Source organism: Pinus tabuliformis, chromosome Q (genome assembly GCF_031772625.1).
Source record: "Pinus tabuliformis cultivar Carrire ecotype Pingquan chromosome Q, CPIR1, whole genome shotgun sequence".
Taxonomy (NCBI): domain Eukaryota; kingdom Viridiplantae; phylum Streptophyta; class Pinopsida; order Pinales; family Pinaceae; genus Pinus; species Pinus tabuliformis.
In genome coordinates, this window is record NC_142296.1 from 102,723,344 (window position 1) to 102,747,250 (window position 23,907).

At 35.3% G+C, this 23,907-nt stretch overlaps 1 protein-coding gene across 3 annotated transcripts in view; it reads right to left on the reverse strand.

Moving 5' to 3' along the window:
* The window catches only part of LOC149218439 (NAC domain-containing protein 54-like), a 272,481-nt gene that overhangs the window by 35,994 nt on the left and 212,580 nt on the right, over nucleotides 1-23,907 (reverse strand). Inside the window, exon 6 of one of the 3 annotated variants that reach the window (XM_089384025.1) lies at nucleotides 1,342-1,565. The exons of 1 other annotated variant lie outside the window; for it this stretch is intronic. In XM_089384025.1, the coding sequence (XP_089240151.1) occupies nucleotides 1,519-1,565 (47 nt within the window). In that variant the 3' untranslated portion in view covers nucleotides 1,342-1,518. Of the gene's footprint in view, nucleotides 1-1,341; nucleotides 1,566-16,369; nucleotides 16,685-23,907 lie in introns of those variants that run through there. One more of the 3 variants, XM_089384030.1, reaches the window with a different exon arrangement.

Sequence of the window (23,907 nt, forward strand, 5' to 3'; positions counted from 1 at the left end):
AAATTCTTTAGATTAAAATTATGAATACCAAAACGTGTTAAGAAACCAATTTTAAAATTTCTTGACTCTTAATCTTGAGAAAAATCAATTTGAATCTAATTGTGTTGAAATTACTATACTAACAAATCTAAAATGTAAGTCGAATATAAATTGAGATTTATGAATCTAAATATATAAAAAAAAAATGCATGGAAGGAAACTGTATCTAACTAACATTCTACTCTACGAATAAAATCCATGACATTACTTGAGTCGAGGGGCCCTTCCGGCCCTGGAAACGTGCCTAGAAACTAACTTAGATCATAATAACGTGCAGAGCCTCAACAATTAAATCTTCATTACAAGAATATCAACTTCAGCTTACAAACAAAGTTCAAATCTATTACAAAAGATCAACTCAAAATGATGATAAAATTTCTCTTTGCATCCTCTCTTCTTCCTCTCTACCCTTTGAGACTTTATTTATACATAAAATATATTGAGGAAGGATAAGATCCAATCCCTCAAAAAACAAATTTACAAATTTATACAAAATCTGATTTTTTTTTTTTTTTTTAATTTTATACAAATTGGTTTTAAAGAACCAACCATATCTTCTCGACCATGATGTATTTTGAGGAGTTGTTTCTATGGAGCCTAATTTGTCATATTATAAACAAAAATATCTCTTGGAATTTCTTGATTCAATTTCATGGCCTCGTAAATCATGCCCAAAGATGATTGTTTAGATACTTTTGCCAATTTGGGTTTTGTAGAAATTTTGTACAAAACTGCTTCGAAGAACCTGCTATAACTTTGCAACCGTATTGAATTTTTGGAAACGGTTTGAGATCCAAGTAAATTACTATGTTTTTAGAAAACCCAATTTTTGATTCTTGAGATTTGCCACCATATGCACATAAATCGAGGCAAAACATGACAGTTTCAAAATTGTTACCTATTTTTGGTTGTAGTTTAAATCATGTGCTAGGATCCTACACATGTGAGATGGGTATATTCCAAGGCATGTACCAACATATTAACCCCATGTATCATCTAATTTACCATTCTTTGAGAAATTAAATCATATTTTATAGTTTTCACTTTTACCCTCCATTCGTGCAAGTATAGAATTCAATACCGAATTGTTGAACTGATAAAGAGATAGAAATTTTCATAGTGGAACATGCTCCTTGGTCACATAACCAAATTAGTAAACTATCATTGAAAACCCATGTTAAATGCTCATTTAATCATTAAAAATACAAGAAATCATTAATAATTAACCACAAGGTAAAATGAAAGCATTTAGTGAAAATTTGTAATATGATAGTTACGGAAAATGTTATAAAGGTATGAATATGGCTTGTAAATGAAAGGTTTCGATAGCCAATACGATAACATATCTAGGTCCCAACAATGGCACAAGAAATCTCTATTAAGGAAGATACAATTGCCTTCATATTCCCCATTCAAGAGTTAGACGAGGAAATTAAGATGATGAACATTCCACATTCAGCCTTGCCTGATTGTCATGGCTTATCCAAAGAAAATTTGGACACCTTCCTCTTCCAGTTTGATGTCCTCTGCAGAAGTTATGACTGTGTATTAGATTCCTATAAATTAAAATTATTTTTTGCTACACTCAATAATGTTGCATCATGTTGGTTCATGGATCTTGGCAGAGATAACATCAACATTTGGGCACAAATGAAGAAAACATTCCTAAAGAAGTATCAAGATTATTGCAAGGACAGTGAATGAAGAGAGGAATTCTTTGGAATGAAGATGAAAGCTTAGAAGACTATGTTGAATGACTCAACTACAATCTACAATAGGAAAGACAAGGAGATTTGGCTCTATATGCACTATGTGTCTTGATGTCTCCCAATAGTTTTATGTTGATATTATTGATTTATGTCAAAGATATTCTCGAGGAATCTTAAATATTAGGAGAGAAATGAGAGTCATATTGGCAAAAGAAAGTAAGACTACAGGCAATGGAGCCACCAAAGCAGAAATTGGGAACATGTTAGAAGATTTCAAGACCAATATACTTAGCTCATTAAGTTCTCAATTGGGACATTACAAATGAACAAGATGAAGGAACAGGTTTAGTTTTGGAAATATTTTGTTCGAAGGGCATGAGAAAGAACCCATTGAAAAAGTGCATGTTGGATCACATTGAGGCTTGTGCAATATGCCACGAGAATCATGCCACAAGCAAATGTCCACCCATGTTTGGACTGAAATTTCTATATCAAGAGGTTGATGAACCAGCGAAATTTTGTTTTGTCTTCTAGAAGTGTCTGTGGTAGCCTAAACCTTAAGGTATGATGATGGATAAATCACAATATTATAATTTATGTTGGTCTATCTCTTCAATGCAATACTCTTTTCTGCAATGGTGTTTACCTACTTAGCCATGGATGGCTCCTCCTCCAAACTAGATTTGGTGGCAAGGGTGGAAGAATACATCCTTTTCAAGACCTCAGAAACCCTTACTACAACCATCTATGCAACTTCTTCCTTTCCTCCATTGCAACCATCCACATCAACCCCTTGTCTCAACTTACTGCACAAGCAATTCTTAACCCAACTAATGGTAAAGAAACTCAACTAGCACAAGTTGTTGGGATTGCTACTTACTCTATTTCTTCCCTGGATTGTCATCATATTGACCTTAGGTCAGGGAAGACTCTTAATAAAGGAATTCATCTAGTAAAAATAGAGAATCTAAATGAGGAATTTCCAAATTAAAGACTAGAACTAGTTCAAACTCTCGAAATCTAAAAAACTAATCAAACTTGCCTAAAACCGTAAGCTCGCCCTTACCCTAAGAGATTAGACCTTGAAGAACTTGTTACCTAGCATGAGATTGAATTCTTAGAAGAACTTAAGCATGTGTGTTCACATACCAATTTTTCAAGCCATTAAATATCTTATTATCTATTCCAAGGTGATTTGAGAACTATGATTGAAGACACCCGGTAGAAAAAGGAAAGACCCTCAAACCGTACATGTTATGGGAAAATTAGTAGAAATTATGTTGGGAAGGGGATGGGGACAATTGTCAATGTGCAGATTAATCTTACATTTATTCCAAACATATTAATCCACATTGGAGCTACTATAAATGTGATAACTCGAGAAACAATGGAATCCATAAGAATTTCATGTCTTAAGCAAACCCCCACAATATTACATGTAATTGATTGATCCACCATCAAACTTGAAAGGATTTTGGAAAGCGTGGTAATTTATGTTTATTCTTGGGAGTATCACATTGATTTCATGGTGTTACAACCCAAATATTCCCTAGAGGGATATTCTTTGATCTTACAAACACTATGGCTAGCCACTACATATGCTTATATTGGTTGCATATCTGGTAATATAACAATTTCTCATGGGACCTCCACTAGGAAATTCACTCTATATTTTATAGCTAAGCCCAACATCTATCCAAAAATTCCATTTTGGGTTGATGTAGAGGAAAGTGATGAGGAGGCAGTGATTCACGAAGTGCTTAATATAGACCAATATTTCATCCTCAAAGCTAAAACTGAGGATGAGGAGATTGGTGATTTTATAGCTTCATCCTCCTCACCTAACTCACGCCTTCTCACTCATATATCAGACCTTGAAGTCCAAGCTTCTCTTTCCACAATAGATGCATCACCCTTAGAACATGACTTCTCTTTCAAGGAAGCCACATGAGTCAACTTCAAAAATTTTGAAATTAGCACAAGGAAATTTTTGAAGATTAATTCAAGACTAAAAGAACATCAAAGGGAGAAATTGATTAAGGTTTTATAAAAGCGTGTTGATTCCTTTTCTTGGGATTATGCTGACATTAATGGGATTCATCATTAATTTTTCACTCACCATATTTATATCAAGGAAGACTCCAAACCCATTCACCAACCTCAGTGACAAACAAATCCTACTTTGTGAGAGATAGTAAAAGCTCGGAGTTGTAGAAGTGACTTTCAATTAAATTTATTTACCCTATTTCTAATAGCTAATGGATCTCCCCTCTTGTTACTGTACCTATAAAGAATGACAAGTGGATAATTTGTGCTGATTATATACAACTCAATAAGGCCACTCGTAAGGACCACTGCCCATTACCATTCATTGATTAGGTGTTAGATGCTTTAGCATGAAAGAAGTATTTTTATTCCCTCGATGGGTTCATTGAATATAACCAAATTCATATTACTCTTGAGGACCAAGACAAAACCATGTTTACCTATACCTCAAGGAAATTTTCCTATCCTATTATTCGATTTGGACTTTGTAATGCTCTTACAACTTTCCAATGGTCTGTGATTGGAATAATCTCTAACCTAATTCATGAGGAAATTTATTGTTGAAAATGCAGCAAGAAAATATAATTTTGGCTTTGCCCTGATCAAACTAGATTAAAATTTGAATTTTTATTTCAGAAGAATACTTGGAGGTAGTTAACTGAGGTGACATGGCTCTTGTCACTGAGTTAACTTAGTAAATTTGAGTTGGAGACACTTGAGATTAGTTTTACATGATTGACTGTAAATTTGTAGCAATATATTTCAGCTAATTTGAGTTATTATTAGTTTAACTAGATCTAATTATTAAAAGAACTAGTGGAGGTCAAGTTATTGGTGGGGAACTTCAACCACACTAAGTGATCAACCAGTTAACTAATCAATCAACACCAAATAATTGTTGCATGCAAAGAATTCAAGTTACCCAGTTGAGATGGAGATTCCAAGGCAGTGTACTATCATATGTAGCATATTCCCATGTGTACAGGTGTTGCATGCAGTCAGAGATTAACCTAAGGCTATTGCGAAATTCCTTGATGTGAAATTCCTAAAAAATAGGGGCAATTTCCAAAGGGAAAAATGCAAGGAAATAGGAGCTTGGGAAAGCGTGAAATTGGCCAAGTGTTGAACTAGGTTCAATCAATCGGGCAGAGGGATAGACTATACACTTATAAGGTGTGCTCAAGCTTGAGAAAGCATTGTATTTCTTCTCTATTCTTTTGATTAATGCAATACATATAGTAAGGGGTTTTGAGCAGTTGCTTTCCCTAGATAAATCATTGGGTATGTGTGATGTTTCCTTTTTCATGTCAATGATTCTTATTTTAGATGGTGAATTAACTTCCGCAGATCAGTAGAGTAGCTTCAAGTTTTGTGATTTAGAAAATTTCATGAGCAGTATTGAATCTACGCATTAATTTCTACATGGTATCAAAGTTGCAATCACTATAGAGCGGAGATTTTGAAGTTTTCATTGCAGGAGGTTCGAGGTTGCAAATCAGGTTGCAGCTTTTCTTCATGTTTGAGAAGATGTATTTCAATGGACTAAGGCTCGAGTATACCCTTGAGGGAAGATTGAATTATATTGCATGGAAGGACCAGATGGAGGAAGTACCAGAGGATAATGGGTTGAAGGAATTCATTGATAATGATATTCTGAAACCAGCAGCAGTTGATGCTCAGAATCTAGCTGATAAGAAGAAGTGTGTTACCAAGGCGAGGAGGATCATATTGGAGGGAGTACAAGACCATATTGTCTCTAATCTCCATGGGAAAGAGACTTCACATGCAATGTGGAAAGCACTAATATATTTTTTCAAGAATAATAGTGACCACAGGAAATTTGCACTCAAGGACAAGCTTCGAAATATCAAGATGCAAAGGAACGAGACCATTCCAAAGTACCTGATCAGGTTCACACAGTGTCGTGATGAACTTGGTCAAGTTAGTGTTACTATAGCATAGGATGACTTGGTGAACCTAGCCCTTCTATGCCTTCCCAAAAGATGACACAACTACCAAGATTTAGTGAACGAGAGGGAGAAGCTACCAAATTGGAAACACCTTTGGTACAGGAGGAGATAAGGCAGAGCACCAAAGACAAAACATAATCCAAGCAAGAAGATGAGGAGAAATGTGCCTTAGCTGGAAAGGAAAATAAAGGGAAGGGGAAGAAATCCCAATCCAAAGCAGATTCAAGTCACGAGGACAAGAAGAAAGACTTGTCCAGAATCAAGTGCTTTCACTATCATGAATTTGAGCATTATGCAACAAAGTGTCCACACAAGAAGGCAAGAAAGAAGACCGTAGGGGGAGCAGCGCGTGAAGCCTTGGCTTCACAGTTCAAACTTGATTTTACCCTCATTTCTTGCATGGCAAGCACGACGATGGGTAGTGTGTGGTATCTCGACAGTGATGCCTCATTTCACATGACGAGAAACAAAGAATTTTTCAGTGACTTGAAGGACAAGGGTATCCAGATTCACATCGAGATGGGAGATGATGGAAGGCATAGCACAATCAGTATTGGTACAATTACTTTTCAGAGGGATTATGGCTCCCCTCTTATGCTTAAGGATGTGATGTTTGTACTGGGTATGAAGAAGAATCCAATTTCCGTAGTTGTGTTGCAAGACCGTGGCTATGATGTAATATTCAACAAAGGGAAGGCTTTCTTGAGATACATTACCACGAGACAAGTGAAGAATATTGGGGTTCAAGTGAAGAACCTCTACAAATTAGATGTGGAAGAACATTGAGCACAAAAATAGAGAAGGTGCAGAGTCTAGATGCCAGTGAATTATGGCATTGAAGACTTAGCCATTTTCATCATGGCGCTTTGAAGATCATGTAACATATTTCTACCGGCCTCCCCAAAGGAGTGCTAGAGCAATGAGTTACATGAAACGGGTGTATGTTGGGGAAGTACACAAAATCCACCTTTAATGATCAGGACAACATGGCGCACAAAGTCCTTGAAAGGATCCACTCTGATGTTTATGGAACTTTCTTAACAGCCTCCACTGCCAAGCACAAGTATTATGTTATATTTGTAGATGATTTCTCATAAAAGTGTTGGATCTACTTCATGCAAAATAAAGATCATACATTCTCTAAATTTGTTGAGTTTAAAGAACTTTTTGGCAAAGAGATTGGCAGGAAAGTGAAGGCTCTCAGGAGCAATAACGATGGTGAGTATGTGTTGAATGCGTTTAAAAAATTATGTGCAAAGGAAGAAATTCGACGAGAGTTGACAAAACCCCATAACCCATAGCATAATGGGGTAGCTAAGAGGAAGAACAGAAGTATTATGGGAGCAGCACGGGCGATGTTGCATGACCAAATCCTACCTCTGCACTTGTGGGGTGAATCATTCAACACAATAGTCTATTTGCAGAACATGAATCCTCATAGGATTGTTGGCATGAGTACACTAGACGAAGTTTTTTTAGGGAAGAAACAAGATGTGTCACACTTCAGGATATTTGGATCATCATTTTACTATCGTGTTTCCAAGGAAGTAAGGAAAAAGCTAGAGTTGACAACAGAGTTGGGCATATTTGTGGGGTACACAGATACACCTCACAACTATCGTGCGTACTTTCCATTCCTCAGGATGACAATGGTTAGACGGGATGTGAAGTTTGATGAGGAGAAGGTAATGAGGTGTTCTCTTGAGAGGGAGCTTTAGTTGCAGCTAGATCAAGAGCTTTTGGCTCTAAAGGAAGAATGTCAAGAAGTTGTGGAGAAGCCACAAGCAGAGGAGCAAAGAGAGGAGACATACACTCAAGTAGAGACATCCAAAGAAGGAAGGAAGTGAACCAGGGAAGCTGACAGATTATTGCAGGATGTTAGAAAGAATGTGGGAGCACCCACATCACATCGCAGATAGAGGAGGTCATCGGATCGATACACTAGCTACATGGCTCTGATGAGTGAGCTTGTAGAGACAGAGCCATCCTTATTCGAGGAAGTTATAGAGAAACCAGTATGGGTTGATGCTATGGTAGAGGAATATGATTCCATTGTCAGAAACAATGTTCGGGAAGTGGTATCAAGACCAATCGAAAAATCTTTGGTTGGTTTGAGATGGATTTAAAAGGTAAAGCATGCAATAGATAGTAGCATCGATAAACACAAGGCCATATTTGTGGCCAAGGGGTTCTCTCATGTGGAGGGAATTGACTATGAGGATATCTTTGCTCCAGTAGTAGGTTACTCATCCATGAGGTGAATTATAGCACTATCAGCACAGATGGGGTGGAAGATCCACCAGATGGATGTGAAGACAACATTCCTCAATGGAGTTATTGAGGAGGAGGTGTATATTTAGCGACAATAGGGGTTTGAGACTTTTGATAGAGAGTTGCATGTGTGCTGACTCAAGCGAGTGTTATATGGACTCAAGCAAGCACCTTGTGCTTGGCATACTAGGATCAAGAGCTATCTCACCCATTTGGGATCCACCAAAAGTGAAGCAGATGCAAACCTTTATCACATTGTGGTAGAATGTAAATTATTGATTATTGTTTTATATGTTGATGACTTCATCCTTGCTGGTGATGAGCAGCTGATCAGATCTTGAAAGAAGGACCTTGCAAGAGAGTTTGAGATGAAGGACATGGGCCTCATGCACTACTTCTTGGATTGGAAGCATGGCAAGATGATGGGGAACTGTTTGTCTCTCAGGGAAATTATACCAATGAGATACTTCAGAGGTTCTGCATGGACAGGTGTAAATGCATGAAGACTCCTCTAGCGGGGAACTGGAGGAAATAGGATGTTACTTTTGGTGAAGTAGTGGAGGCTACCATTTATAAGCAGCTTGTGGGTTCATTTATGTATTTGGTGAACACACGACCGGACATGTGTTATGCAGTTAACCAACTTAGTCAAGTTATGGTTAATCCAACTGAACTGTATTGGAAGGCAACAAACCATGTGCTGAGATACCTCAGAGGCACTACTCAGTTCGGTCTTTGATACAGACGAACAGAGGCAATGAAGCTACAAGGCTTCACAGATGCAAATTGGGCAGGGAGACCATCAGATAGTAAGAGAACTTCAGGAGTAATTTTCAGTGTTGGGTTCACAATAGTTTCTTGGTACAACAGGAAGAAGTTATTTGTGGCACTCAGCTCAGCAGAAGTAGAGTACATGGCTACAAGTCAAGCAACATGCGAGGCTATCTAGATGAGAAATATTCGTGTTGGGTTATTTGGTAAAAGAAGATGTAAATATTTTGAAAAAGGTCTTTCAAGAGGATAATTTGAGTTTCATAGAAGCAGGATTGAGGTATCTGATAATCCCTTTCTTGCTAAGAGGGAGTGTTGAAAGTGTATCAAGAAAATCTAGTTTTGACTTTGCCTTGGTCAAACTAGATTAAAATTCGAATTTCTATTTCAGCAGAATACTTGGAGGTAGTTAACTGGGGTGACTGTAGGAATTTATAGGGTAAGTTCCTCAGACAGAACACCAAAGGACACCGCTCACAAACATATCACAGATCAATACACCAGTATTCTTGACGTGGTTAAAACCCTCAAAGAGGGAAACAGTCCACAGCCTGAGCCAACACGACCACTTCAAGCAATTTATTAATAAAAGAATGAAAATTTACATAAGCTTATCTCATGAATGGTTAGCCTACAAATGACCCTCCATGCTCTTTAAATAGAGATCATGGACCAATCGGGTGTTAAGCCACGGATCAAGTGTCGGTAATACCGAGGAGAGAATGAACCGTTGGATAACTTCATGTCTAGAACATATCGTGACCATCGGATTGTAAGTTACAAAAGTACGTAGTAAAGAAACACACTTTACCTAACTCTACACTAGATCAAGTTATACTTAACTATTCCTATGTGTTGGAATATCCTAACATCCCCCCTTAAGAACAACTTGGGATAGGATTGAAGGATGTACAAATATGACACAATAGGAGAAGGAAGGAGGCACTAGAGCCTATCCCCCCTTAGTGACAACTTCCTGAACTCCAACCATAAATCGAAGTTTAGTAAACTTCGCCTCTGTGAGAGCCTTTGTAAAGATGTCTGCAACTTGATGATCTGTTGAACAATATTGGACTTCAAGAACATGGTCATGAATGAGCTTTCTGATGAAGTGCATGTGCAGTTCAATGTGTTTGCTGTGCTGATGTTGGACTGGATCTTTGCATAGTTGAATGGCACTTTGATTATCACACCAAAGTGTAGTCGGATGCTGCTGCTGAAAGCCAAACTATGATAGGATCTGATGAAGCCACACGGCTTCCTTACTAGCTTCTACGACACCATGATACTTTGCTTCTGCTGAAGAAAGAGAAATGGAACTTTCTTTCTTCCAAACCCATGTAATAGGTCCTAAACCAAGAGTGAACACATAACCTGCAGCAGACTTCTGATCATCAGGGTCACCAGCCCAATTGGAATTAGTGAAACCAACCAATAGAGGAGTTGCTTCGGCACTGTAATGAATCCCAAACTAAACTGTACCTCGAACATAACAAAGTATTCTTTTAGCTGCTTTCCAATGACTTTCATGTGGGTTTTGCTTAAACTGAGCAATAAGGCCAACAACAAAGGAAAGGTTAGGACGAGTATGGGTCAGATACAAAAGTTTTCCTACAAGTTGATGGTATAAGGTAGCATCAACTTCAGGGGAAGTACAAGTGACTAAAAGTTTGGCTTCAGACTGAAAGGGAGAAGGGGCTAGCTTACAATCTTCCATGTGAAAATGGCGTAGAAGATCACAGGCATACGTGGACTGGGAAAGGGAAATACCTTCCTTGGATTGCAAGACTTAAAAACCAAGAAAATAATGCAAGTGTCCTAAGTCTATCATTTCAAACTTCTTTTTAAGGCTAGACTTCACATGGTTTATAAGGTTGGGATCACTACTAGTAAGGATAAGATCATCAACATAAAGAACAAGAATGATAAGAGACTTGCCCACTTTCTTGGTGTAGACAGTATTGTAAGAATGACACCTAGAAAAGCTAGTTTCTAAAAGAAAGCTATCCATTTTGGCATACCATGCCCGAGGGGCTTGCTTGAGACCATAAATGGATTTCTTAAGCCGACATACAAGGTTGAAGTTTGTTTGTATAAAGCCAATAGGTTGTTCCATATAGATGTCTTCATGCAAGTCACCATGCAAGAAGGCAGATTTAACATCCATCTGATGGACTTCCCATTTGAAAGAGGCAACAAGGGAAAGAACAAGGCAGATAGAGTTCATTTTGGCAATAGGGGAGAAGGTTTCAGTGTAGTCAATGCCTTCAACTTGTGAAAAACCCTTAGCAACAAGACGAGCTTTATGTTTATCAACTTTTCCATCTGGTCCATACTTGGTTCTGTAAACCCATTTGCATCTAACAAGTTTTCGTCCCTTTGGAAGAGGAACAAGATCCCATGTATCATTTGCCAATAATGAATGATATTCTTCATTCATAGTTGCATCCCAATCTGGATGGCCTGAAGCTTCTGCAAAACTGTCAGGATCATGATTCGCTGAAGCTTGAGCCAGTAAAGAAGAGGCTTTATCGAACTGAGAATGTGTACGTCATTTATCTGTAGGATCACCGACAAGATAACCTACTGCATCCCGAGTAGCATGGACCCATTTTGGAAGCTGAGGAGCTGAAGGAGGATCCTGAGAAGGTGGGGGAGGGTTGTCATCCTCGCTGTCATCATCTGAAGAAGAAATATTTTCAGAAGTAGAAGGGATAGAGAGAGGTGGCACATCCGCTGAACTAGGCTCGTAGGCCGATATATTTTCAGAAAACTTTACATCTCTTCTAATGATAACATTTTTGTACTTAAGTGGAATAAGTCTATATCCTTTGACATCTTCATAATATCCAACAAAAACACGTTTTTCACTCTTAGGTTCTAGAGCTTTATGTTTCTCATCTGGAATATGGGCCCATGCTTCACTTCCAAAAACACGAAAGCGACTTACATCTGGTTTAATTGAGCTCCATGCTTCTTTTGGAGTGATATTCTTTAAAACCTTATTAGGAGTGTGATTTACTATGTAATTTGCACAGTTAATTGCTTCTGACCAAAAATTAAGACTAAGTCCTTTAGATTGAAGCATACAATTAACCATTTCCTTTAAGGTGCGATTCTTCCTTTCAGCTACACCATTTTGTTGTGGAGTATATGGAACAGTATGTTGCATTTGAATTCCATTCTCAGTGCAAAAGTTGATGAGTTTGTTGTTAGCATATTCTCTGCCATTATCAGATCTTAGCTTAAGAATTTGATGTCCAGATTGTTTTTCAAAAAAGACCTTAAAGGCCAAGAACATGTTAAATACTTCACTCTTGAGCTTTAAGAATATACCCAAGTGCGTCTGGAGAAATCATCAGTGAAAGTTAAGAAATACTTGTAGCCAGGGAATGAAACAACTAGAAGTGGACCACATAAATCACTATGCACAAGCTGCAAAGGGGTTGAGGCGTGCTAAGAGGGAGATTTTTCAAAACTATCCCGATGATGTTTTTCGAGTACACATCCGGAACAAACACCATCTCTGCAGGATACCATTGGAAGACCTGTCACCATATTTTCTTTACATAGATTTTGAAGGGAGCGATAGTTGAAGTGACAAAATCGCTCATGCCAAAGGTTGCTCACTTCCTCATTATGAGCAACAAATACCGAGGGAATATTTGATGACCCAAAATTGTTAAACTTATACAACCTTGTAGAATCATCAACAATGCCAGTAGCTAAAATCTGTCTAGGATCTCTTAGTTCCTTAATTACAACATTGTGAGGTGAAAATTCAACGATTTTACCTTCAACTGAATGAGTTTTCTGATATACAGATAGAAGGTTGCAAGATAAGCTTGGAACACATAATACATCATTAAATTGACCATTGTCTAGATGAACAGTTCCAACCCCTATAACACTAAGAGATCTATCATCACCAACATATATATTTTTGGTGTTGCAATCATTTAAAGAAGAAAACATGGCTTTGTTTTCTTCCATGTGATAAGAAGCTCCAGAATCAATGAGCTACTCATGAGAATGAGAAGAAGAAGATATATTTAGTGCATAACCAGACCGAGATGCTTGACAACCACATGCAGAAAGTGTTATTCCTGAAGATGAAGTTGAAGTTGAAGAGTGCTCCAAATGGATGTTATGCTTCTTCATTGATGCTTCCAAGGCTTCCATCTTTTTAAAGCATTTGGATTCTAAGTGGTCATCTCGATTACAAAAGTGGCAATGTCTATCAGTCTTCTTCCCTTTGTTTTTATTTGCCTTATCATTTTGTTGAAATGATTTTTCATTTTTAGGCTGAAATTGCTTAGGACCCTTGTTTGGTTTAGGAACATTCTTTTTAGGATATTTCTTCTTAAGATTCTTTGAATTTGGTTGCTGCTGGGCGGTTAAGGCTTTCTTAGAAGAGTTTCCAAGATTAAGAATACCAAGATATAAGAGTTTTTCTTGTTCTCTTATTAAAGAATCACAAAAGGCATCAAAAGAGGGGGACTTGTAGTCTTGTCCTTGAGAAATAAAGGATTCTCTAGTAGAATGGAAGGTGGAAACAAACACAGAGTATGCTGGTCCCAACTTAGTAAGAATGGAATAGATAAGGCTACCATCTTCTTTCTTAACCTTAACACCTTCCAAGAGAAGTCTAAGGGTCTTGAACTTGGACAAAAAATCTTCAATGGAAGAAAAATTATTGGGGTCCAATGTAAGCAACTCATTTTCGAGTTGATGGGCTCTAATTTAATTTTTAATTCCAAAAACTTTAGTGAGCTATTTCATTGCTTCATTAGGAGTATCAAGTTCTGCATTATGGAATCTAAGGTCTGGAGAAATAGACATACCTATCAATCCACGTGCTTGATCTTGCCTATTTTCTCATTTGGTTGCCTTATCTTCATCTTGAGGTTTGATTTCTTGGCCTGAGGATATTCTATAAAGACCTTTACTTCTAAGTAAATCCACAATGTAGGACCACCATTTGAAGTAGTTGGTGCTGTCAAGAATAACTTGGCATGGACTTTCTATTTTAACAGAAATTGAAGCTATAGATGTTGAAACTAAGTGTTCTAATGGAAAGATCTTGGAAAATTAGACTGATTAAAAAAAAACGGCTCTGAAAACGGCTGCTGGATGAAGAAGTTATGGCCTTTTGAAGAAAAGTTGTTGAAGATCCCAACGAAGTGCATGAATGTGCGGAAATGAGTGATAATGTTATATTTAAAAAAAAATCTGCCCCCTTTCCAAACTTAATCTAATTAGTTCACTTAAAAAAAAAATTATGTGACTCACTTTTATAAATAAGTGAAAGTCACATTTACAATGGTACTTTATGAGCTACCCACTAAATTGTAACTTAAATAAAAGATAAAGAGACTTTAGAATTATAAGTGACTCACTTTTTATAATGGGTGAAAACACTTTTACATAAAGTAATTTTAAAACATAAGTTACATGTATTTTTTGAAAAAGTAACTCAACAAAAAGAAATACTTGAACTCAAGACCTCTATTCTCATAAAGTAACTTTGGACCAACTGAGCTAGTTTAAAAGGTTTGTAATTTTTGGAAAAGAGGAAGGGTTTTTTTTTTTTTTGTAGTCACTGAAGCTTTGGGATGCGTGCTTACTTGAAAAAACTCTTTTTTTGCCTACAAAACAAAAACCACAAAACCCAACACAGACATACAAAAAAAACAAACCTTATGGCTTAAATTTAGCTTTATTCGGAAACTAAATATTTTCCTCAATGTTTCTGATTTTCCCGAGATCACACTAAGGCGCGGTAGAAAAGAGCACACACATGAGAAAAATTCCTTCCTTTCTGTTTTTGATTTTCCCAGATCGCACAGAGTCGCGTGGCAAAGAGGATACGCAGAAATGAAAGGTATAGATCCAACAATAAAAAACAAAGAGATAAATAAACCGAAATAAACAGAGAGAAAATAACTAAAAACTGCAAATAAACATTGTATACCTCCATATATTAAAAATGACGTAGATAGGGCTACCGGAAACCTTTTCGCGTGAAACGAAAGGGGTTCCTCACTGGAACAGATGCTCCTAACACAATAGAGCAGTCCTCTCGGCCTGAAAGCAGTCAGAAACAATAGATCTAGGAAACGACAATTGGATGCAGTTCTACTGACTTCAGATTTGAATCACCAATGGATGAAACCCTCAAATAGCTCTGATACCATGTAGGAATTGACAGGGTAAGTTCCTCAGACATAACACCAAAGGACACTGCTCACAAACAGATCACAGATCAATACACCAGTAGTCTTGACATGGTTAAAACCCTCAAAGAGGGAAACAATCCACAGCCTGAGCCAACGTGGCCACTTCAGGCAATTTATTAATAAAAGAATGAAAATTTACATAAGCTTCTCTCATGAACGGTTAACCTACAAATGACCCTCCATGCTCTTTAAATAGAGATCATGGACCAATCGGGTGTTAAGCCATGGATCAAGTGTCGGTAATACCGAGGAGAGAATGAACCGTCAGATCACTTCATGTCTAGAACATATCTTGACCGTCGGATTGTCAGTTACAAAAGTACATAGTAAAGAAACACACTTTACCTAACTCTACACTAGACCAAGTTATAATTAACTATTTCCTATGTGTCGGAATATCCTAACAGTGACATGGCTCTTTTCACTTATTTAACTCAATAAATTTGAGTTGGAGACACTTGAGTTTAGTTCTACATGATTGATTTCTAATTTATAGCAATCTATTTCAGTTAATTTGAGTTATTATCAGTTTAACTAATTCTAACTATTAGAATAACTAGTGGAGGTCAAGTTGTGGGTGTGGCACTTCAACCACGCTGAGTGATCAACTAGTTAACTTATCAATCAGCACAAAATAATTGTTGCATGTAGAGAACTCAAGTTCTAGTTGAGATGGATATTCCAAGGCAGTTTACTATCAGTTTTAGCGTATTCCCATGTGTACAAGTGGTGCATGCAGTAAGAGATTGACCTAAGGCTATTGTGTAATTCCTTGGTGTGAGATTCCTAAAGAATAGGCGCAATTTCCCAAGGCAACAACACAAGGAAATATGAGCTTGGTAAGTCTTGAAATTGGCTAAGTGTCATGCTAGGTTCAGTCAGCCAGGAAAAGGGATAGGTTATACACTTGCAGGGTGTGTTCAAGCTTGAGCGAGCATTGTATTTCTTCTCTATTCTCTTATTAATGCAATATAGATAGTAAGGGGATTGAGAATTTCATTTCCCCTAGATAAATATTTGTGTATGTGTGATGTTTCCTTTTGCATGTCAATGATCCTTGTTTTAGAGGGTGAATTAACTTCCGCAGATCAGTAGAGTAGCTTCAAGTCTTGTGATTTAGAAAAATTCATTAGCAATATTGAATCTACACATTAATTTCTACATTTACATGGATTATTTTACAATTTATCATGATAAATTTGAGGTGGCCTTGGCTAATCTAGAAAATTTATTAATAATATGTAAGGAATGTCACATAGCCCTCAATAATGAAATTGCTTAATGATATTAATTGAATCCATCTTGTTAGGGCATCATTTTTCTTCTAAAAGCATAAGAGTAGATCCAACAAGGATAAAGGTAATATTAAACTTGTGAACTCCAGTAACTCTAAATGAGGTACAAAGCTTCCTCGAGCATGCAAGTTATGATCGACACTTTATTACAAAATTTATGCAAATAGCTCATCCTTTATTTTCTTTGCTTACTAAAAATATTGACTCTATGTGGACAAAATAATTGCCAACATGCTTTCAAGGAATTAAAAACAAGATTATTTGAGTCTCCCAGCTTAAGAGAGCTTAATTGGTCCTTCCCATTTCATATATCCACAAATTCTTTGGATGTCGTTGGAGTTATCCTGAAACAACAAGAAGATCATTATCCATATCCAATATACTTTATTTGTAAGAATCTCTCCCTTGCATAATTGAATTACACGATAAGACACAAATATTTTGTTGTTGTGATTCATGCTATCAATTAACTTCCCCATTTTATAAATGGATATCCCGTGATCTTACATATTGACCACACTGCCATTAAGTATCTAATGAACAAACCAATTACTAATGGTTGGGCGGCTAGATGGTTGTTACCACTGCAATAATTAGATATAATCATCATAAATAAGCCACAGAAAGATAATGTGGTACCAAAATTTCTTTCAAGGCTTACCAAAAATGAAAATTAGCTCCCTGTTGAAGACTCTTATCCTACAAAACAATTTTCCATAGTATCTATTAATTCACCATGGTTTGCATATATTGCTAACTATTTGGCTACAAGTAAGTTCCACCTCGCCTATGTCCAATGGAACAAGAAAAGATGATTGAGAAAAGTTGAGGTTTCATGGATTGATGGATGCCTCTTTTACACAAGGCCAGATCTTTTCATCCGACAGTGTGAGAGAGAATGAGACCCATGATATATTAAAGGCTTGTCATTAAAACCCTTGTGGAGGCCACTTTATAGATAAGAGGATCGATAATAAATAACTCCATCAAGGGTACTATTGACCCTCTATTTATTCGAGGTTCCAAACGATACGTGAAAATATGTCACATCCAATGCATGGGAACTCCATTCCAATAAAATAAAATTCCATTAAATGGCAACTAGTTATAGGACCCTTCAAGAAATGGGCTCTTGATTTCACTAGATCCATCAACCCATCCATCTCAACGAAACTCCTACATCCTAGTTTGCACAGATTGTGTTACAAAAAGGATGGAAGAAAAGACACTCCCATCCACAATATAACAAGTAATTATACATTTTCTCCATGGAGAAATCTTTGTCAAATTCAAGCTACCACAAGAGATTATGATTGGTACAGGAACACAATTCACTTTAAGATTCATTAAGGACATCATGGAAACATATAAGATCAAACATAAGGTTACAAATTCCATATCATTAATATGCCAATGGGGAGGTGGAAGGGGCATAAAATCATTAATACCATCATAACAAATACCATTCAACTCCACCTCAAGGATTGGGCAGATAAACTTCTTAAAACATTATGGACGTACTAAACGACATAGAAAAATACCATTGATTGCAATTCATCTGAGATAATATATGGAAACATAGCTATTTTACCAATAAAGAAAAAGGTATAAACCATAAGGACAACAGTGCAACTTGGCATGAACTTATCTTAGGCATAGCAATTGAGACTTCTTGAAATCAACGAAATAGATAAACCTTTTCAAGCTACTCTACATCAAAAAACCATTATTTAAGCAACAAAGAACTTGGTGGCATGATAAGTTCATAAATAAATAAAAATTCAATGTTAGGGATTGAGCGTTGTTGTTTGACTCTCAAGATTTAAGGACTCCCAAGAAAAGTTTCATATTCGTTGGCTTAGCCCATACGATATCGACATTATATATGATAATGGGCGCATTAAGCTCTATACCATTGATGAGGAAAGTGTTGAACTTGTAACTATGGTTGGTATTCATAATATACATTTTGTCACTTGATGTAATTGTATTTATCATTGTAAAGCATATTTATAAATTATTCAGTCAAAGAAAAAATTATTTCGAGTCAAAGTCCCATTGTAACTTTAAAAGATGAAAAATTGAATTTTTGAAATGTAAATTTTGGCTCCAAAAGTGACAAGTCGACTTCCCTCCAATTCAAGTCAGCCCTGGCCAATACACACGTCCATTCATGCAATACATACTACTACAAAAGGCAACTCAAACTCTTCCATTGACACATTCACATTCTCTCACACAAGACAGTTTTTGGGAAAGTGAGCGAAGGACAAGAAGGACGGAGAAGGACGAAAAAGAAGGTCGAGTTTTATCTCTTCTCTCTCTCTCTAGACACTCACACATGTGAATTAATCTCTCTCTCTCTATGGTTCACATTATTTTTTGGGGAAACTGTTGCAGGGGGGGAGGGGATTTATGGGTTACTAGGGCAACTGTTGTAGGGCCAAATTTCTGGGGCAATTCGCTATTACAGGAGGGATCAAATTTTGGAAGTGCAGGTACAAGAGAAAAGTGCAAGATCAAATTGGGTGACTTGACTTGGAGGAGAAAACCATATTTAACCATAGGTCTAGGTGTGTCTCTCATTGAACAAGAATTATTTCTCTATTGAAAAGGTTTCTAGGTTTTTCCCCATAGTGGGTTTTCCTAGGGTAAATCTTATCTTTTCTTGTGTGTTGTGATCCCTACTATTCTATTGTTCTTTATGGTTGAATTTATAAAGCATAATTGTTGAATGATATGTTGGAATAAGCTAAAATAACATCTACATCAAAATAATTAACAAAATTTCATAAATATTGTGATTACCTTAATTGCACTAAGAAAATCAACATTCTATCAAAGCCTTAGTGAAGGAAGAAGGGAACATTGAGATCACCTTGACAAAACCCTAGAGATAATTTTATTCAATTTCTTCTTGTAGATTCGTTTCTATGGATTCCTCTATGAAATATGAAAACAAGCTAAAGGGAGTGTTTAATTTTAGAGCTTGGAAAGTTAGAATAGATATTCTTCTTGCCAAGAACAAGGTTTTGGATATTGTGAAAGAAAAGGTTGTTGAAGTAGAAGATAGTGCAGGAAAATAAAAGTTCAAGGAGGATGACATCAATTTTATTAGCATCATAGTGGACTCCATTAGGGATCATTTGGTTCCCTACATTGAAAAACTTGATACCTACAAGAAGATGTGTGATTCCACAATGAATCTATACACAATCAAGAATGTTGTTCAATCAATGAGCTTCAAATTACAAGGATGACTAATGATGATATTGTGGTTTCTTACTTCGTAAGGATTTCCCAAATAAGAGACTAGATTCAAGAAATCGAAGAATCCATCCCTGATCAAGAACTAGTAATTACAACACTGAATAGTCCTCCTAGATCATGGGATGTTTTTGCAGCAGGTATAAGAAGTTGGAATAAAACGCCTACATTTGAACAATTATGGGCATTGTGTGCTCAAGAAGAAGAAACATTGATGACTAGAGATCATCAATATGAGGAAATTCAAGCCCTTGCAGCTCGTCTCAAGAACGAGGGAAAGAAGAAGTTTGGATCTCAATACAAAAGGTCGAGAAAAGGATATTCCTCCTCTAAGAAGAAAAAAGACTTATCAAAGATACAATGTTATGGTTGTCAAGAATATGGACATTTCAAGAGAGATTGTCCTAATATGGTGAACAAGAAAAGAAAAGGGAAACAACATGCTTCTGCAACAAACATTGAGGAAGATGAAAAACCAAAGAAGACCAACGATGAAAAGGATTTCTTCTACTATTTTTCTTATACAAGTTCCTTTGGGACTTGTGGATGGTAGATAAAGGAGCATAAAGGCACACGACTAGAGAGCACGAGAATCTCAACAATGTAAACTTTGAAACGGGAACTATAAACTCAAAACGGGAACTCTAGCCAAAAAAACCCCAAAAAACATGAAAAACAATGCTAAAAACGAAAAATGTTGATGCTGGAATAACACTTCTTTTTTCTAGGGTAAATTTTCAAAATGTTTTAAAAATGGTAATGAAAACCAATTTTTTATGCAAAATTTGTGCAAAAAACACCCTCAAAACGAAAAGCGTTGACGTTGAAATAACATTTTTTTTTTCTAGGGTAAATTTTCAACATGTTTTAAAAATAATAGAGTTAAGGCTTCTGTGATCCATATCAATTTTAGAGAAGATTCTTCGGCGAAAATCACATGGAATCTCATTTGTCGACGCGTTTCATCATCAGGACAAGTTGAAGAAACAGATCCAGTCTAGCAAGTTAAATAGTCCAAGCAGAGACTCCAACGGCTACAAAAGATTAACGGCTAATTTCTGACTCTAGAACCCAGGTTAAATTATTATTTTATTAATTTAATATTATTTATAATCAAGTAAAAATGAATTAATGGTTAGTTTTTAAAATATTACTTTTATATATATATATATATATATATAAATCTTAATTAAAATATAATAATCGAATGATAAGAAAATGTTAGGATTAATAAAATAAAAAATAAAAGTTAATTTAATTGTTATATATTAAATTAATATATATTAATTATTATTAATATTTACTATTTTAATTTCATAGAACTAAGGTGAATTAGGTACAAATAAACAAATTAATGGTTAGTAATTCTTATATTTATTTAAATTATGTATATATATTTAATTAAAATAATATAAAATTATTTAATTAAAATAATATGTATAAATTGACCAATGGCTAATATAAGGACCATGGTCAAAATAAGTTATAATGGGTGATATATATATATATATATATATATATATATATAAAGTAATTATAATTAGTATTAATAGTTAGTTAAAAGATAATATTTAATAATTATGAGCTACTTAGAAATCAAAAGGAAGGTAGGACCTCCCCTGATATTATAAGACTAAATTATATTTATATAAAAATATAAATTATTGGTTAGCTTTTTTTTTTTTTTTATTCATTTGTTTCTTTATATATATATATATATATATATATATATATATATATATATATACTTAAAATAATAATAATCAAATGGAAAGGTTAGGATTAATAAAATAAATATCAGGTTAGTATAAAAAGTTAAATTTAATTGTTAATTACATTATTCATTATATTAATTATTATTATTATTTGCTATTTTATTTAATGGAATTAGGTACAAATAAACAAATAAATGGTTAGTAATTCTTTAATTTATTTAAATTATGTATATATATATATTTTAATTAAAATAAAATAAATTATAAATAAATACTATACGTTTAAAATAATATGTATAAATTGACCAATGGCTAATATAAGGACCATGGTCAAAATAAGTTATATTAGGTGAAGTAATTATTATTAGTATTAATAGTCCGTTTAAAAGATATTATTTAATAATTATGAGCTATTTAGAAAATTAATTATGAGCTAAAAAAAAAAAAAAAAAAAAAACCACAGAAGACGGAAAAACGACTAGGAGGAGAGGGCTGGGACCCAACACCTACTGACTTTCCAACCATCCTCTCTATTGAGATTGCTTGGTCTCTTTTCAATCTCAAGTGCTTCCCTGAATTTACGATGATGGAACTGCGAAACCTTAGCAATAACACTGGCTTCTTCAATAGATTGGTTTTCTCAGCATGCTCAGCCAAAGCGGAAGACTTAGATCTCCTGTGCTTCAGATCCGCTGCGTGCTCGCTAATCCTTTGATTAATGGAGCGACCAGTCTCCCCAATATAGGGGGTCCCACAGGAACAAGGGATCATATAAACGCCCTTCATATCCTTAGGGTCGATGGGATCCTTTACTGATCTGAGGGACATACGAATGGTGCTCAGGGGCCTAAAGGTAACAGGGATACTATGTCTCCTGAGAATCCTACCAATTCTATCAGTGGTCCCTTGAACATACGGAAGATGGACACCAGGAACTCGATCTTTCGGTTCTCTTTTAGCCAGAGAATTCCTGGAAGCTTTAAGGAAAGCCCTTTGACCCATGTATCTACTGTAACCATTCTCCACGAAAACATCCAGCAGATGGGATTTTTCCTTCTCAAAGCTCTCCTTGTCCGAGATCCTCAGGGCCCGAGTAGCAAGGGTACTGAGAACACCCATCTTTTGAGCCGGGAAATGGTGGGAACTGGCATGAAGATACTGCTCCGTATGAGTTTTCTTTCGAAAAACTCGATGGGCAAGGGAACCATCATCATTCCTAGAAATAAGGATATCAAGGAAAGGAAGACATCCCTCAACCTCCTGCTCCTTCGTGAACTTAATGGCTGAGGATTGCTTGTTGAGATGATCAAAGAAGAGATCAAGCTCATCCTGGCCATGAGACCAGATGACATTGGTGTCATCCACATATCTCTTCCATAGCTTAGGCAGGAGCCGAGAAGAGTTCAGAGCCTTGGACTCAAAATCTTCCATAAACAGATTAGCAACAACAGGGGAGAGGGGGGATCCCATTGCAACCCCACATGTTTGCTCGAAGAACTCCCCTTCAAAACTGAAGAAGGTGGAACTGTGTGTAAAAAACACCCTCAAAACGAAAAGTGTTGATGTTGGAATAACATTTTTTTTCTTAGAGTAAATTTTCAACATGTTTTAAAAATGACAGTGAAAACCATTTTTTTGTTCAAAAACTGTGCAAAAAACACCCTCAAAACGAAAAGTGTTAATGCTGGAATAACATTTTTATTATTATTATTATTTTTTTTTTTCTAAGGTAAATTTTCAACATTTTGAAATAATGATGTAAAAGATTTTATCATGACTCCCAAAAACATTAAAATTTTAAAAGAATAATGAAAACATAAAATTAAAAATTAAAACAATAAAAAAAAAACAAAAAACAAATTATAAAAAAAAAAAAACAAAAAAAAAAAACAAAACAAAACGTATATATATATAAAGAAATAAATAATAAGAAAAACATATTTTAAAAAAAAATTACATTTTTTTTTAATCTCGTAAACCATAAAAAAAAATTTGGAAAAAAAGAAAAAAATGAAATAAACAAAACAAAACAAAACAAAATTTAAAAAAATCAACAAAATCAAACAAACAAACTAGATTAAAAAATAACTAGAAAAATAACAAAAATAAAAAATAAAAACTACTAAAATTTAAATTAAAAACATTTTAACAAAAAACCGACAAAAACAAAAATACATTGAATTTAAAATAATAATAATAATAATAATAATAATAATAATAATAACAATTAAAAATTTAAAAAATATACATATTTTCAAATTTAAAAATAAAAAATCAAAAAACATTTAAAATTATATATATATATATTGAAAATTTTAAAATTAAAAAAAGAAGAAGAAGAAGAAGAAGAAAGAAAGAAAGAAAGAAAGAAAGGAGGAGTTGGAAAGGCATGCATAGAGTTGGAGTCTAGTAACAATGTACATCTCAGCAATGTTCTTTGTGTACCAGGTTTGATAAAGAATCTTGTCTTTGTTTCTTGTTTAGAAGATAAAGGAGATAGATTTGATTTTGTGGATGGAAAAGTACTTGTTTGGTCTCAGAGCTCTAGTATAGATGATGCTAGGGTTATTGGGATTTGTGATGGA